The following is a 12,767-nucleotide window of genomic DNA, read 5'->3' as shown; positions in this document are numbered from 1 at the left end:
CAGCATCACCAATTCAATGGACATGAACTCGGGCGAACTCCAGGAGATGGTGAGGGACAGAGAAGCCTGGTGCGCTGCAGTCTGTGGGGTCTCAAAGAATTGAACATGACTTGGCAACTGAACAACAACAACGAAAGTGTGTGAGATGGGTTCTGCTGGAAATGGCTGGTCACAGAAGGGCAGTAAATACCCTGAGGTGTGAGATGCACAAGATTGGGGTCTGGGCAACAGGCAAACTGTCACCAAGACAGATTTCCTCAAAGAGGAAAGAAACTGAGGCTCAGAAAGAAACATGTCCTCCTCAAGGTCACAAAGCCAGAAGGAGACAGAGCTGGGATTTAAACCCAGCATATTAGTCTACTGTGCCATCCCTAACAAACGACCACAGACCAGGTGGCTTAAACAAGAGGAATTTATTTTCTCCCAATTCTGGAGGCCAGAAGTCCAACATTAAGGTGCCAGCAAAATGGATTCTTTCTGAAGCCTCTCTCCTTGGCTTGTAGACTGCGTCTTTGCCCTGTGTCCTCACATGCTCTTCCCTCTGGGTGTGTCTGTCTTAATCTCCTTTTATAAAGACATCAGTCTTATCAGCAAATGGGCTTCCCAGGTGCCTCACTGCTAAAGAACCCACCTGCCAGTGCAGGAGATGTGGATTTGATCCCTGGGTCGGGAAGATCCCCTGCAGGAGGAAACAGCAACCCACTCCAGTGTTCTTGCCTGGGAAATCCCACGGACAGAGGAGCCTGGCTGGCCGCAGTCCATGGGACCACAAAGAGAAGGACATGACTGGACACATGATTAGCTTAGAGGCCATGCTGATTATCTCATTTTACCTTGACTGTCTCTTTAAAGACCCAATCTCCAAAGACAGTCACATTCTGAGGGGTTAGAGGGTTGGGACTTCAACACGTGAGTTTGCGGGGTGGGGGCGGGGGCGAGGTTACAATTCAGTACATCACACGTAGGTCCTTAGGATTCCCACACCTGTGTCCTTAGCCATCACACGGCATTTCTCAAAATATTCAGTGGAGGACTTCCCTGGTGGCTCAGTGGTAAAGAATCTGCCTGTCAATGCAGAAGGCACAGGTTCGATCCCTGATCTGGGAAGATCCCACATGCCTCAGAGCAACTAAGCCCGTGTGTCACAACTACTGAACCTATGATCTAGATCCCGGAAGTCACAACTATTGAGCCCACGGGCCACAACTGCTAAAGCCCAAGCGCCCCAGAGTCCATGCTTTGCAACAAGAGAAGCCACTGTAATGAGAAGTCTGCACACCACAACTGGAGAGTACCCCCTCTTTACCAAAATGAGCAAAAAAAAATGCCCACACAGCAACGAAGATCCAGCGCAGCCATAAATAAATAAATAAATATTTTTAAAAATAGAGTATTGCTTCCATTAATAAAAATTCTCTGTGGACCGTCAGAATTATCTGGAGTGCTGGGGGCGGGTGGTGTATGTTAAAATGCAGATTCTTAGGCCCAGCTCTGGACCAAATGAATCAATGTCTCTAGGAGCCCAGCCCATGAATCTGCATTTTAAATGAGGTCCCCAAGCATATGACAGGGACTCACGTAGGACAAACATACCGTCTACCCAACCTGGGTCACCCCTCCAGCCCCACCTGTTCGTCTGAGCACTCTGTTCCAGGATCAATACCATTAGGTGCCTTCTTTGGGGTTGGGGTTGTTCATTGTTGTTTTGTTTTTTAATTTACTTGGCTCCACCCCACCTTAGTCACAGCACATGTGAGCTTTAGCTGTGGCACGTGGAAACTAGTTCCCTGACCAAGGATCGAACCTGGGACCCCTGCATTGGGAGGTCAGAGTCTTAACCACTGGACCACCAGGGAAGTCCCTCCTCCTTCTGAGGCCACCAGTCCTATTAGTTTAGGACTGTCCTCTTATGACCTCATTTAACCTTAATTACCTCCTAAAAGCTCTCTCTCCAAATACAGCCACGTTGAGGAGTTAAGGTTTCAACCGATGAGTGGGGAGCGGGGAGGTGGCAATTCAGACCACAACAGTTCTTTTCCCCTCCTTTCCAGGACCTGCCTACTCTGGGATAGACTGCTTTCTACTTTAGACAAACATGCATCAAGCCCTTCTCCGATCCACACTTAGAGTACGGTTTCATTTACCGTGTAGTCAGCGTTTCGCTAGAACGCATCTCCACTGGGCAGACCAGTGTCTGTGGGGACCCAGACAGATACACCCAGTCTGTGCAGAAAGGGAAGGAGAACGGGGTGGGCGATGAAGCCAGAGAGGGGAGGAAAGAGGCCTCTGACCCAGTTCCATGAGGAAAAAGTAGGAATCCACGGGGGAAAAGAAGGAAGAAAGGTCCTTGGGGCACAGGAAGCAAACGCAAGCACATAAAGAAGAGAGAACCCCAAGGAAGTGCAGTCATGAAGTCAGGAACTGAGACCACACTCTGCCCAGCTAAGGCCAGGCTCAATTGCCAGGGGGATGGGTTGATTGAGCTGGCAGCTGTAGACGGACGGAAGCAGCAAGTAGAAAAGTCTCTTTGGTAGTAGGGGAGAGAAGGTACTGGACAGGGCACTCTGGAACCACCTCTGTGGCTTGGCCTAGTGGGCCTGTCATGGGGTGGGTGGGTGCAAAAGGAAACAGACAAGACCACAGAGTCATCTAAGGAACCAGCATCAGTGGGGACTCGGTCCCCAGGGAGATGGGGTGGGGGCAGGGGGTGAGGCACCATTGTTGACGAACCTGGAGAGGGCCAGATAGAACCAGTGACAAGGACAGCAGGCTCAGACTGGGGCACAATGAGTCTGGGGGGGCCTTTGGGATGCTCTGGGATGTGGATCCAGTGGGTGTTCGGAGCTTGGGGAGAGGGGTGGATGCAGGCAGAAGTGATAACAGTATGTGATAAAACCAGGAGGATAAAAGGATGGAAGGGGTATGGGAGGTCTGCAGAGCACAGTATTTAAGACCAGGGAACCAGAGAGAGGACCAAAGACCCACAGTCACCCTGACACCCGTATCTTCCACAAGCTTCTCTGAAAGCTACAGAACAGCTAGGCTAAATCCCTCCAGTCAATTCCATACCTCTGTATAGACCACCTCAAGGACATCACCCATCAAACCACAAGATTACAAGGGGCTTCCATGCCATTTCAAGAGTCCTGCCTCCTGTATACAGATGATGCCACAAAAGACACTGGAAAAAATACCAAGAGAAGTCTTGGGACTTTCTTGGAATCAGCCTGCCAATGCAGGGGACCCAGATTTGATCCCTGGTCCGGGAAGATCCCACGTGCCGTGCAGCAACTACTGAACCCGAGCGTTGCAACTGCAGAAGCTTGCACACCCCAGAGCCTGTGCTCCGCAACCAGAGAAGCTGCTTCGATGAGAGGTCAGCGCACGGCAACTAGAGAGTAGCCCACATGCAACAATGAAGACCCAGTGCAGTCAAAAATAAATAACAAATTTTTCAAAAAGAAAACCAAGAGAAGTCTTGCAACAACAACAAGGACAAAAAAAGTAGCAGATGTCTTCAATACCGTGTAACTGAATATAATTAGGAAGAAAAGTCTCAGTGAGAATTTATCCGTTTTCTGACCTCCTGCAAGGAAACCAGATCCATGGTTGAAAACAGATGAGCAACGAGAAGTCACAGACAGGCCATCAGAAAACAGGGGGTGCCCTGCTTTCTTTATCCCTTTGTGTCCAACCACTACCTTTTCCCACACTCTTAATATAAAACACAGTTTTTCCAAAGTACCTATGTTTTCCACCTTCTCACAAAGGCATGGGAGAGAAGCGAACACCTCCTGGCAACAGCCTGCTCTTCCTGAACACGGAACAGAAGGTACCTTCTCATCCTGATGGGACCCCATCCCCTGAACAAATTGAAAGAAAGGCTCCAATTTGACATCAAATTTTAATCCTCAGTCTGCCTCGAACTCCAAATGGAACTCATAACCAGTCTGCACTGGGCAACACAGAACGAACCTCACGCTGCTGGAAACAAAATAGGTTTCTAGAAGCCCCGATGGCCACTGGGGAATGGCTCAGCGCCGGGGTCAGCAGAACACAGGAGGACCTCCCTACTCCTTGAAACACAGGCCAGGGGCTCTCTGCCATCTCTCATCTCTCAAGGGCTTCCCAGCTGGCTCAGCGGTAAAGAATCCACCTGCCAATGCAGGAGATGCGGGTTTGATCCCCGGGTCAGGAAGATCCCCTGGAGGAGGAAATGGCAACCCACTCCAGGATTCTTGCCTGGGAAATCCCACGGACAGAGGAGCCTAGTGGGCTACAGTCCATGGGGTTGCAAAGAGTTGGACACGATGGAGTGACTGAACAACAAATGTGCACGTATATAGAACTGAATTACTTTGCTGTACACGGAAACTAACACAGCATTGTGAACCAAGTATACTTCAATTAAAAAAATTTTAAGGATGTTGTAATCCTTGGGGATTTATGAATCCACAACAGGAGAGATGCAACGAGAAGGCAAGATGTCACCTTGTTTGATCTGAGCTGGAACATGCCTGTCAGATGATCCCAATTTTTTGCCACTTGTGCCTTCTGGTGCATGGCCAGGAATAACCATTAAAGCTCTGAGTATTTATTTTGGAATTACAAATGTGCTATACTGTGCTTAGTCACTCAGTTGTGTCTGACTCTTTGCGACCCCATGGACTATAGCCCGCCAGGCTCCTCTGTCCATGGAGATTCTCCAGACAAGAATACTGGAGTGGGTTGCCATGCCCTCCTCCAGATCTTCCCAACTCAGGGATTGAACTCAGGTCTCCCACATTGCAGGTGGATTCTTTACCATCCGAGCCACCAGGGAAGCCAAATAAATTTTCACAAATAGTTGAATTCACAAATATGGAATCCAGAAAAAATGAGAATCTTATGAGCACTGAAGTTTTCAAGCTTAAGACTATTGACTCAATTATAATATACTTATTAAAAATATTTATTCATTTATTTGGCTGCCCTGGGTCTTAATTGTGGCTTGTGGGATGTTTGGTTACAGCATGCAGGATCTTAAGTCCCTGACCAGGGATCAAACCCAGGCCCCTTGCACTGGGACTATGGAGTCCTAGACACTGGACCACCAGGGAAGTCGCAGGAATTAAGACACTTTTAAAAGTCTAGCGAAAACTATAGGGATGCCAAGTGTTGCCAGGGCTTTGAGGTAGGGACAGCATAATGACAAAGGGGTGGCTAGAAGGAGTTTGGGTGGTGGTAGATGGGACACTTCTGTGTCCTAACTATGGGGACAGCTACACAATTCTATGCAGGGGTTAAACTGCAAAAACTGTACACACACAAAAAAAGTCAGATTTACTGTACCACCATTTTAATAATAAAAATATTTAAAGATCCACACCAAACAGGGACTTCCCTGGAGGTCCACTGGTTAAGAATCTGCCTTCCAATGCAGGGGATGCAGGTTTGATCCCTGGTCGGGAGAACTAAGATCCCACATGCTGCTGGGCAACCATGCCCGTGTGCCACAACCACTGAACCCCCCGGCTCTGGAGCCCACCTGCCACAACTAGAGAGAAGCCCATGCACCACAACTAAGACCTGAAGCAGCCAAATAAATAAATGAATATTTAAAACAAAACAAAAAGATACACACCAAAATAGCACACGCCCCTGTGTATGTGTGTGTGTGCATGTGTGCATGTATAAGCTCAGTCATATCTGACTCTTTGTGACCCCAGGGGACTGTAACCTGCCAGGCTCCTCTGTCCGTGGGATTATCTAGCCAAGAGTACTGGAGTAGGTTGCCATTTCCTTCTCCAGGGCATCTTCCGGACCCAGGGATCAAATCTGCGTCTCCTGCATTGGCAGGTGCATTCTTTGCCACTGAGCCACCTGGGAAGTCCAAACAAAGCATAGTCATCTCCCAAGACAGAAACACAATGGTTTTAGGGGCAAAAGGGAACTTTTATTTTTCCCCCTCTAAACTTGTGCAATTTTTTTTTGCAATGAGAATGCAGTTATTATTTTAACTTAAAAACCATAAATATGGTCCAATTGCAAAACATAAACCAAGTCACTCCCACTGTGTTCTTCATAGAAATTTACATAAGGGGTTCTCAAGAGGCCCCTCAAGTGGTATCTCCCAGCAGATACCACTTTCTCTTGGCACTAGAGACAGGGCGGATAGCACAGAGTCCTCATTCAATGCCAAGAAGACCGTTTAAACAAATAAATCCAAAGATCTCTCATTCACACACACACCCAAAGAAGGAACATCAGTTATTTTCTCACCATCAGAACCCATACATTCAGCACAGCAAATGGTATCAGTTTCTTTAATAAGGCTTTCTCTGTAAAGGGGAAAACATGGTGTTTTTCCCGGGAATTTCATTTAACTTGATTCATTCAAAGTCGAACCAGAGACCACACAAGCTATGAGGCATGTCACAACGATCCTTGAGGAGTTTGTTCTAAATCCAGAGTCGGCAAACTTTCTCTGGAAAGGGCCCAAGTGTAAATATTGTTGGGAGCCACGCGATCGCAACCGTTCAACTCTGCCCTTAGAGCACAAAAGCAGCCTTAGAGGATGCGTGAACCGATGGGCATGGCGGCATGCCAATAAAACTTTATTTACAAAAACAGGCGTGGGCGGGCAGGGTTTGACCCCTGTTCTAAAGACTTTGACCGCATATAAATTAAAAAGTGAGCGTGAGAGAGAGAGTCAGAGTAGGGAATGGCCCTCGATGAAGACTAAAGATAATAACAGCCCGGAAAAGGAGCAGAGGAAAAGAAGAGAGAGGATGGGAGGAGCCAGGTTCAGGTGAAAACTCATCAGGAGAGGGGAGGCAAAACCCAGAGACATCAACTAGGGTGAGGCTGCCATTGGGAGGTGAGGAAGGACTTTTGCTAGCACCATGGGCGAAGCAATGGAGACACAAGCCAGATGCTGTGGGTAGAGCAGTGGGTGAAAGGTGAGAGAGCAAGGGTGATGAGTGCCCAACAGCGGTTGGGGGAGGCTTGACAGAGGAAGGCAAAAGGTGGGTGGTGGGTAGCCAGGCCCTGGGGAGTATTGAGTGTTTATAGGCTGAAAAGAAAAGGCTCCTGGGCGGATGGAGATCCCTGAACAGAGGGGAGAGAGGAGGGGACCTAAGTGGATAAGTGTCCTGCATACTAAGTCACTTCAGTCGTGTCTGACTGTTTATGACCCCATCGACTGTAGCTTGCCAGCATCTTCTGTCCATGGGATTTCCCAGGCAAGCATACTGGAGCAGGTTGCCATGCCTTCCTCCAGGGGATCTTCCTGACCTAGGGATTGAACCCACATCTCATATGTGTCTCCTGCATTGGCAGGTAGGTTCTTTACCACTAGCACCAAAAGCAGTGGTTCTCAACTCCGAGGACAGTTGGTGGAGACATTTTTGGTGGTCATGACTTGGAGAGGAGCATTGCTACAGGTCAGAGACCACGGACGGTGCGCAACATCTTAAGATACACAAGACAGCCCCCTGCAACCAAGAACCATCCAACCTCATAGATCAAGAGCACGGAAATCGAGAAGGTCTATTCTAGCCAAAAAATAAAGGATTTCAACGAGGAAGTGGGGTGAGGCTCGCCCCCAGTGACCTCTATGAATGAGCAGGGCAGGGTCGAGGGTCAGGTCATCAGGAAGGAAGCAAAGACTAGGAAGAACTTCATAGAACTGACCCAGAGAGCAGAAGTTCTGCTCTGAGGGTCCCAAAGTGCACCAGAAAACCCACAAGAGAAACATCAGATTCCACCCTCGAGAGGTAAGGGGGATCCAAAAGCAACATCTAGCACCTCAACTCATCAATTCACTGCCCCCGCCAAGATTCGGTTTCCACTATAATTAATCCCACTTTGCCTTCATTCTCTGACTTCGCGGTGCTTCTGGGTCATCTCGGGCCAGAGTGGGTCAACCCAAGGAGACATGGGAGGGAAAACCACTGCCCAGTTCAGCCAAGCCACAGAGACTCCACAGCGGGGATGAAGTGGGCTGGCACATCCCACGTGATGTCGAGGATAGAGTCCTCAGTCCTTCAAAATCCCACTGATCTCCCTTGACCCCACCCCCACCCCAGACAGAATGCCACACTGCTTGCTGCTGGAGATTAACCAACAATCCGGAAAGTTCCTCGCCCCTCCCCAAACCTCCGAAGAGCATCACATGTCATTTATTTGAGAGTATTTTGTTAACCTTTATACCACAGGAGTTGGGGCGGGGAGGCTCAGAGTCCCAAGAAGAACCTTCTGTTAAGAAACCTTTTATTAACAAACTGGGGTTCTCATCTCAGCACTGCCACCTCATCCAAGTTCCTCACCTTCGAAATGGATAATAAACCTTGCCTCAGAGTGCTGTGGTGAGCATTAATCGAGATTATCAATGCAGAGTGTGTAGGATAGCACCTGCGGAGCCTTTGCTTATATTTGTGTCAGTTAGGTTTTACTGAAATGTTGTGAAGTAATTAGCCTCCAACTAATAAAAATAAATAAATAAATAAAAAGAGAAAAAAAAAAAAGAATAAAGGAGACATGACTTGGACTCCTACGGAGAACAGGAAGGATAGGAGTTGAATCTAGAACAAATATTTAGGACTTCCCTGGTGGTCCAAGGGTGACGAATCCGCCTGCCAATGCTGAGGACAGGGGTTCGACCTCTGGTGCGGGAAGATCCCACGTGCTGCAGAGCAGCTAAGCCCGAGTGCCACAGCTACTGAGCCTGTGCTCTAGGGCCAGGGAGCCACAAGTATTGAGCACACGTGCCACAACTACTGAAGCCCGCGTGCCCTAGGGCCCGGGCTCCACAATAAGAGAAGCCACCGGAATGAGAAGCCCGTGCACAGCAACTAGAGAGTAGCCTCGATCATCACACCTAGAGAAAAGCCCAGCACAGCAATGAAGACCCAGCACAGTCAAAATAAATAAATTTATCAAACATCTACTGGGTGTCAGGGACTGCTCTAGGCTCTGGAACTGTGGCAGTGAACAAGAGAAACATAAGCCTCTCCCTCGTGGAAGCTATATACATGTAAGAAGTGGTAAATCCATCCACTGACCCCTGAAAGTGAAAGTCGTTCAGTCCTATCGGACTCTTTGGGACCCCACGGACTGTAGCCCACCAGGCTCCTCTGTCCATGAGATTCTCCAGGCAAGAACACTGGGGTGGATAGCCATTCCCCTCTCCAGGGGATCGTCCCGATCCAGGGATGAAACCCAGGTTCCTCCAGGCAGATTCTTTACCATCTGAGCCACCAGGAAAGCCAGCCCAGGCACAAATCCACCATTAATTACTAAAGCTACCAGGAACAGAGGAGCAAGGAACCACATACATATACAGGTGTGCACGCACACACAGACACACATGCGCATGGGCGTGCAAAGCCTGATACAGATCTAACAGCTGGTCTGGGTTTTTGTCTTTTTATAAACAAGAGCCTAAATCCACTGTTCTCCTTCCTTGGAGGAGCACCCACTGTATACCAGGCACTCGGGCGCCTGGAGACCTTGCCTAATTGGCAGAGGTGCTCCACAAACCCGGTTTGTCAACTCCAGAGCCCCCAAGTGCTCTCTCGTGCATCCCCACTCACCTACAGGCAACTCAGGAACTTCTGCTCCTTCCCTGCCTGACCCCTTCCTCATCGGGACTGATTTCCTTTTATGGAGAAATCTGAAGAAGTAACCCAACACATATTTTGAAAGCAGGGCCTCCGCCATCATGGTGGGAAACCCCAGTTACATTCTCTTCAAGGATTTTCCATCCTTGACCTGCAGCCAGAAAGACCTGCTGTCAAGCCCAGGGAAAATGCTGGGACTTGCCCCCTCTCCCCAGCCCAGGGACACTCATGAGGGAGACTTGAGGAGGGAGGTAGGGGGCGGGGTGCTGGGCTGACCCCAGGTTAGAGACCTGCCCAGCCGACAGGTAAAGGGGTGGAGGAGGGAGGTTACCAGGGGCTCCTGGGGCGTGGGCAGCTGGGCAGAGCCCTGGGCCCTGGCACCACCGGAGAGGTTTGTCTTCTCTCTAGCTCTGATTGTGGGGCAAGTGAATTCTGTGTCCTTCCTGAGCCTCAGTTTACGCCTCTGTGAAATGGACCAACAACAGTATCGGCCTCCACGGGCTGCAGCAGAGATCCGGAGAGTTAAGACCGGCCAGCCCAAGGCATCTGGTAACCCTAGCTATAATAATCATAAAAGCCGACATTACTGCTACTACAGTTGCGCTGTTGCCAAGGGCTAGAGCTTGCCTCCGACATCTGGAAACAGAATTCCAGAGTATAAACATGGAACTGAAGTCAGGGGTAGCCGTGGGTCTAGATACCAGAAAGAAAGCGGCGGGTTCTACAATTCCTCGCCCCCTGGGGGAGCGTCACCAAGCTGCTGGGATCCCAAGGGACCACCCTGCCTTCAGTCAGTCACTCCAAACCGTCTGTGCCCGGGGCATCTGGCTGTCCGAGAGTGTCCGATGACCCCACTTCTCGGAGGCGACCCAGAGAGGACGCGTGTCCCGTCTCTGGAGCCAGGTGGTGGGCTCGGAGAGGCCCAGACACGGGGGTTCGAGGAGCGCTCTCGGGAGAGGCGCTCGCGGAGGGGCGGGCACTAGGGCAAGGTTCCTCCAGCCCGGGGCCCGCTTGCGGGTCGTGGAGCCTCGAGCCCAAGCGGGCAAAGGCCAAGGTCAGCGGCTTCCCGCCCCCCGCGAGGCCGGAGAAACCGTGCGGGCCACCCGCCCTCCGACGGAGGACGGCACTCCGTCCACAACGGGGGGTGGTTCCATTTTGGCAAAGGGTCCCCTCCCCACCCGCGCGGCTTCCCGCCCACCCCGGGACCCCCCAGACTCACCCTCTCCAGGGTACAGGTGGCCCGCGGCGCCCACCAGCAGCGCGGCGACGACCACCATCAGCAGCACGGCTGCCGACCCCCGCCGGCCCCCGGCGCCCATGGCTGCGGGAGCGCGGGGTGCCGAAATTTCAGAGCGCGAGGCGCTGGCCGGCGGGGTGCATGCTCCGAAGCGGCCGCCCCAGAGGCTCTGGGGGTCGCGCGTCCTTCTCTTCCACGCGGGCCGCCCAAGGTCCGCAGCCTGCGCCCGGGAGGGCTCTAGAAACGGCCCCGGGAGGGGCCCGCGGCCTCCGCCGCTACGAATCCGGCAGTGCGGCGGGGTGGAGACGGTCCCGACTCCGGGCCCCCGCGGCCCGGGCCCCCGTCCCAACGATCTTAGGGCCCAGAGCCCCGCGCTGTGCCCCCCTGACTCTAGGCTCTTGGCCCCGAGCGCTCTGGAGCTCCGATCTTCGGACGCGCGGACAAACGGACGTGCGGACAGGCGGGCGGGCACCTGGGCTGGCGGGTGGCGGGCGGGCGGCGGGAGCCAGGGCTGCTCGGCCCGTAAACAACGCGGCCCGTCAGCTGGGCCCCGTTCGGGCCGCGGGAAAAGGCGGCGCGGATCTGGGCTCGGAAGGGACTCGGCGCCCGACAGAGGCCCGAGAGGGGTGGAAGGAGGACGGGCAGGGGGGAGGCGCCGCCCCGCCCGCCCGCCCGCCAGTCTCCCTATCCTGGGCCCCGCGCCGGAGGCCCCCGTCGCGCCCTAGCCGAGGGGGCGCCCCAGATCCCTGCCCAGCCCCAGTGCCCCGTACAGCCCCAGGGCTCCTGTCTCAGAGCCCGGGAGCGCCCCAGATTGACCAACTCAGCAAGTCGGATCCCGTGTTTAAAACATTTTGCTAGTTTGTTCTTCGTGGGACTTTGGAAAATTCATTTTTTTTAAAATATTGCATTAAAATCTTGTTTATCGTAGTTCCTCGGCTTTTTGGTACTCCCTTAAGTGCTGCGTTCACCTCCCCCTCGTCACAGTCTGGCCAGTGAGGATGGCCCTCGAGCGCCCCAGATGTCCTACCCCGGAGGGCGCCGCCGCCCAGAGCCAGGCCCCTGGGGACAGCCACGTGCACGCGCCTGCCGCGTGCGCTCAAGTATTCGGTAGCCTGGGCCCCTGCGCACGATGCGTGGTTCAAGGTGGAGAAATGACCCCTTGGAGAAAGTGTAGAAACTCTCAAAAAAAAAGTGCAAACCAGGCGCTGGAGATCTTGCGTGGGACACAGGTGGACACACCCCATTTTCAATACGCAGACCCAGAGTCCATGTGTGTTTGAATGTCGGTCACACGACTGCGGCCACCCCGCCTTGCCGAAGAGGGGCCTTAAATACAGAAAAGCCAGAACCGAGTGAGAATCTGGTCGCTCCACTTAGGACTTCCGGTGCGGCCTTGAATGAGTAATTTTACTGTCTGTCGATGAGCCTCATCTGTATGATGCATGTAAGGATACCTGCAGGTCAGATTTGGTGACTTGTGAGGGCTTCCCAGGTGGCTCAGTGCTAAAGAATTTGCCCACCAATGCAGGAGAACTGGATTCGATCCCTGGGTCAGGAAGATCCCCTGGAGGAGGAAATGGCAACCCACTCCAGTATTCTTGCCTGGGAAACCCCATGGATAGAGGAGCCTGGCAAGCTACAGTCCATGGAGTCACAAAGAGTTTGACATGACTGAGCTGGTGTGCGTACACACACACAAACACACACACAGACACATGACTGAGCACGCATGCGCATGCACACACACAGTCTCACAGGGGAAATAAAGCATGCCAAAGCACCCAGCACAACGGTCGGCTGAAGGCATTCATTCTTTCTTTCATCTATTAAACAAATATTAGTTTGCCAGTAGCTGGGCCCACTGTTCTTCTAACTCAAATCTATTCCTGCCTCCCCGTCCCTCTGGTGTCTGGCTCCACTTGTCTGTT

The 12,767-nt window shown here is 52.0% G+C and overlaps 1 protein-coding gene across 4 annotated transcripts in view; it reads right to left on the bottom strand.

Moving 5' to 3' along the window:
• INSR (insulin receptor) overlaps positions 1–11,423 on the bottom strand; it is a 141,273-nt gene extending 129,850 nt beyond the window's left edge. For 2 of the 4 annotated variants that reach the window (XM_043466510.1, XM_043466512.1), the window contains exon 1: positions 10,822–11,423. In XM_043466510.1, coding sequence (XP_043322445.1) covers positions 10,822–10,921 — 100 coding nt within the window. In that variant the 5' untranslated portion in view covers positions 10,922–11,423. The remainder of the gene's footprint in view (positions 1–10,821) is intronic. The other 2 variants (XM_043466509.1, XM_043466511.1) reach the window with 2 other exon arrangements.
• Positions 11,424–12,767: the final 1,344 nt, after the last annotated feature.

Source organism: Cervus canadensis, chromosome 4 (assembly GCF_019320065.1).
Source record: "Cervus canadensis isolate Bull #8, Minnesota chromosome 4, ASM1932006v1, whole genome shotgun sequence".
Classification (NCBI taxonomy): Eukaryota; Metazoa; Chordata; class Mammalia; order Artiodactyla; family Cervidae; genus Cervus; species Cervus canadensis.
This window is presented reverse-complemented; position numbering and strand designations above follow the sequence as displayed.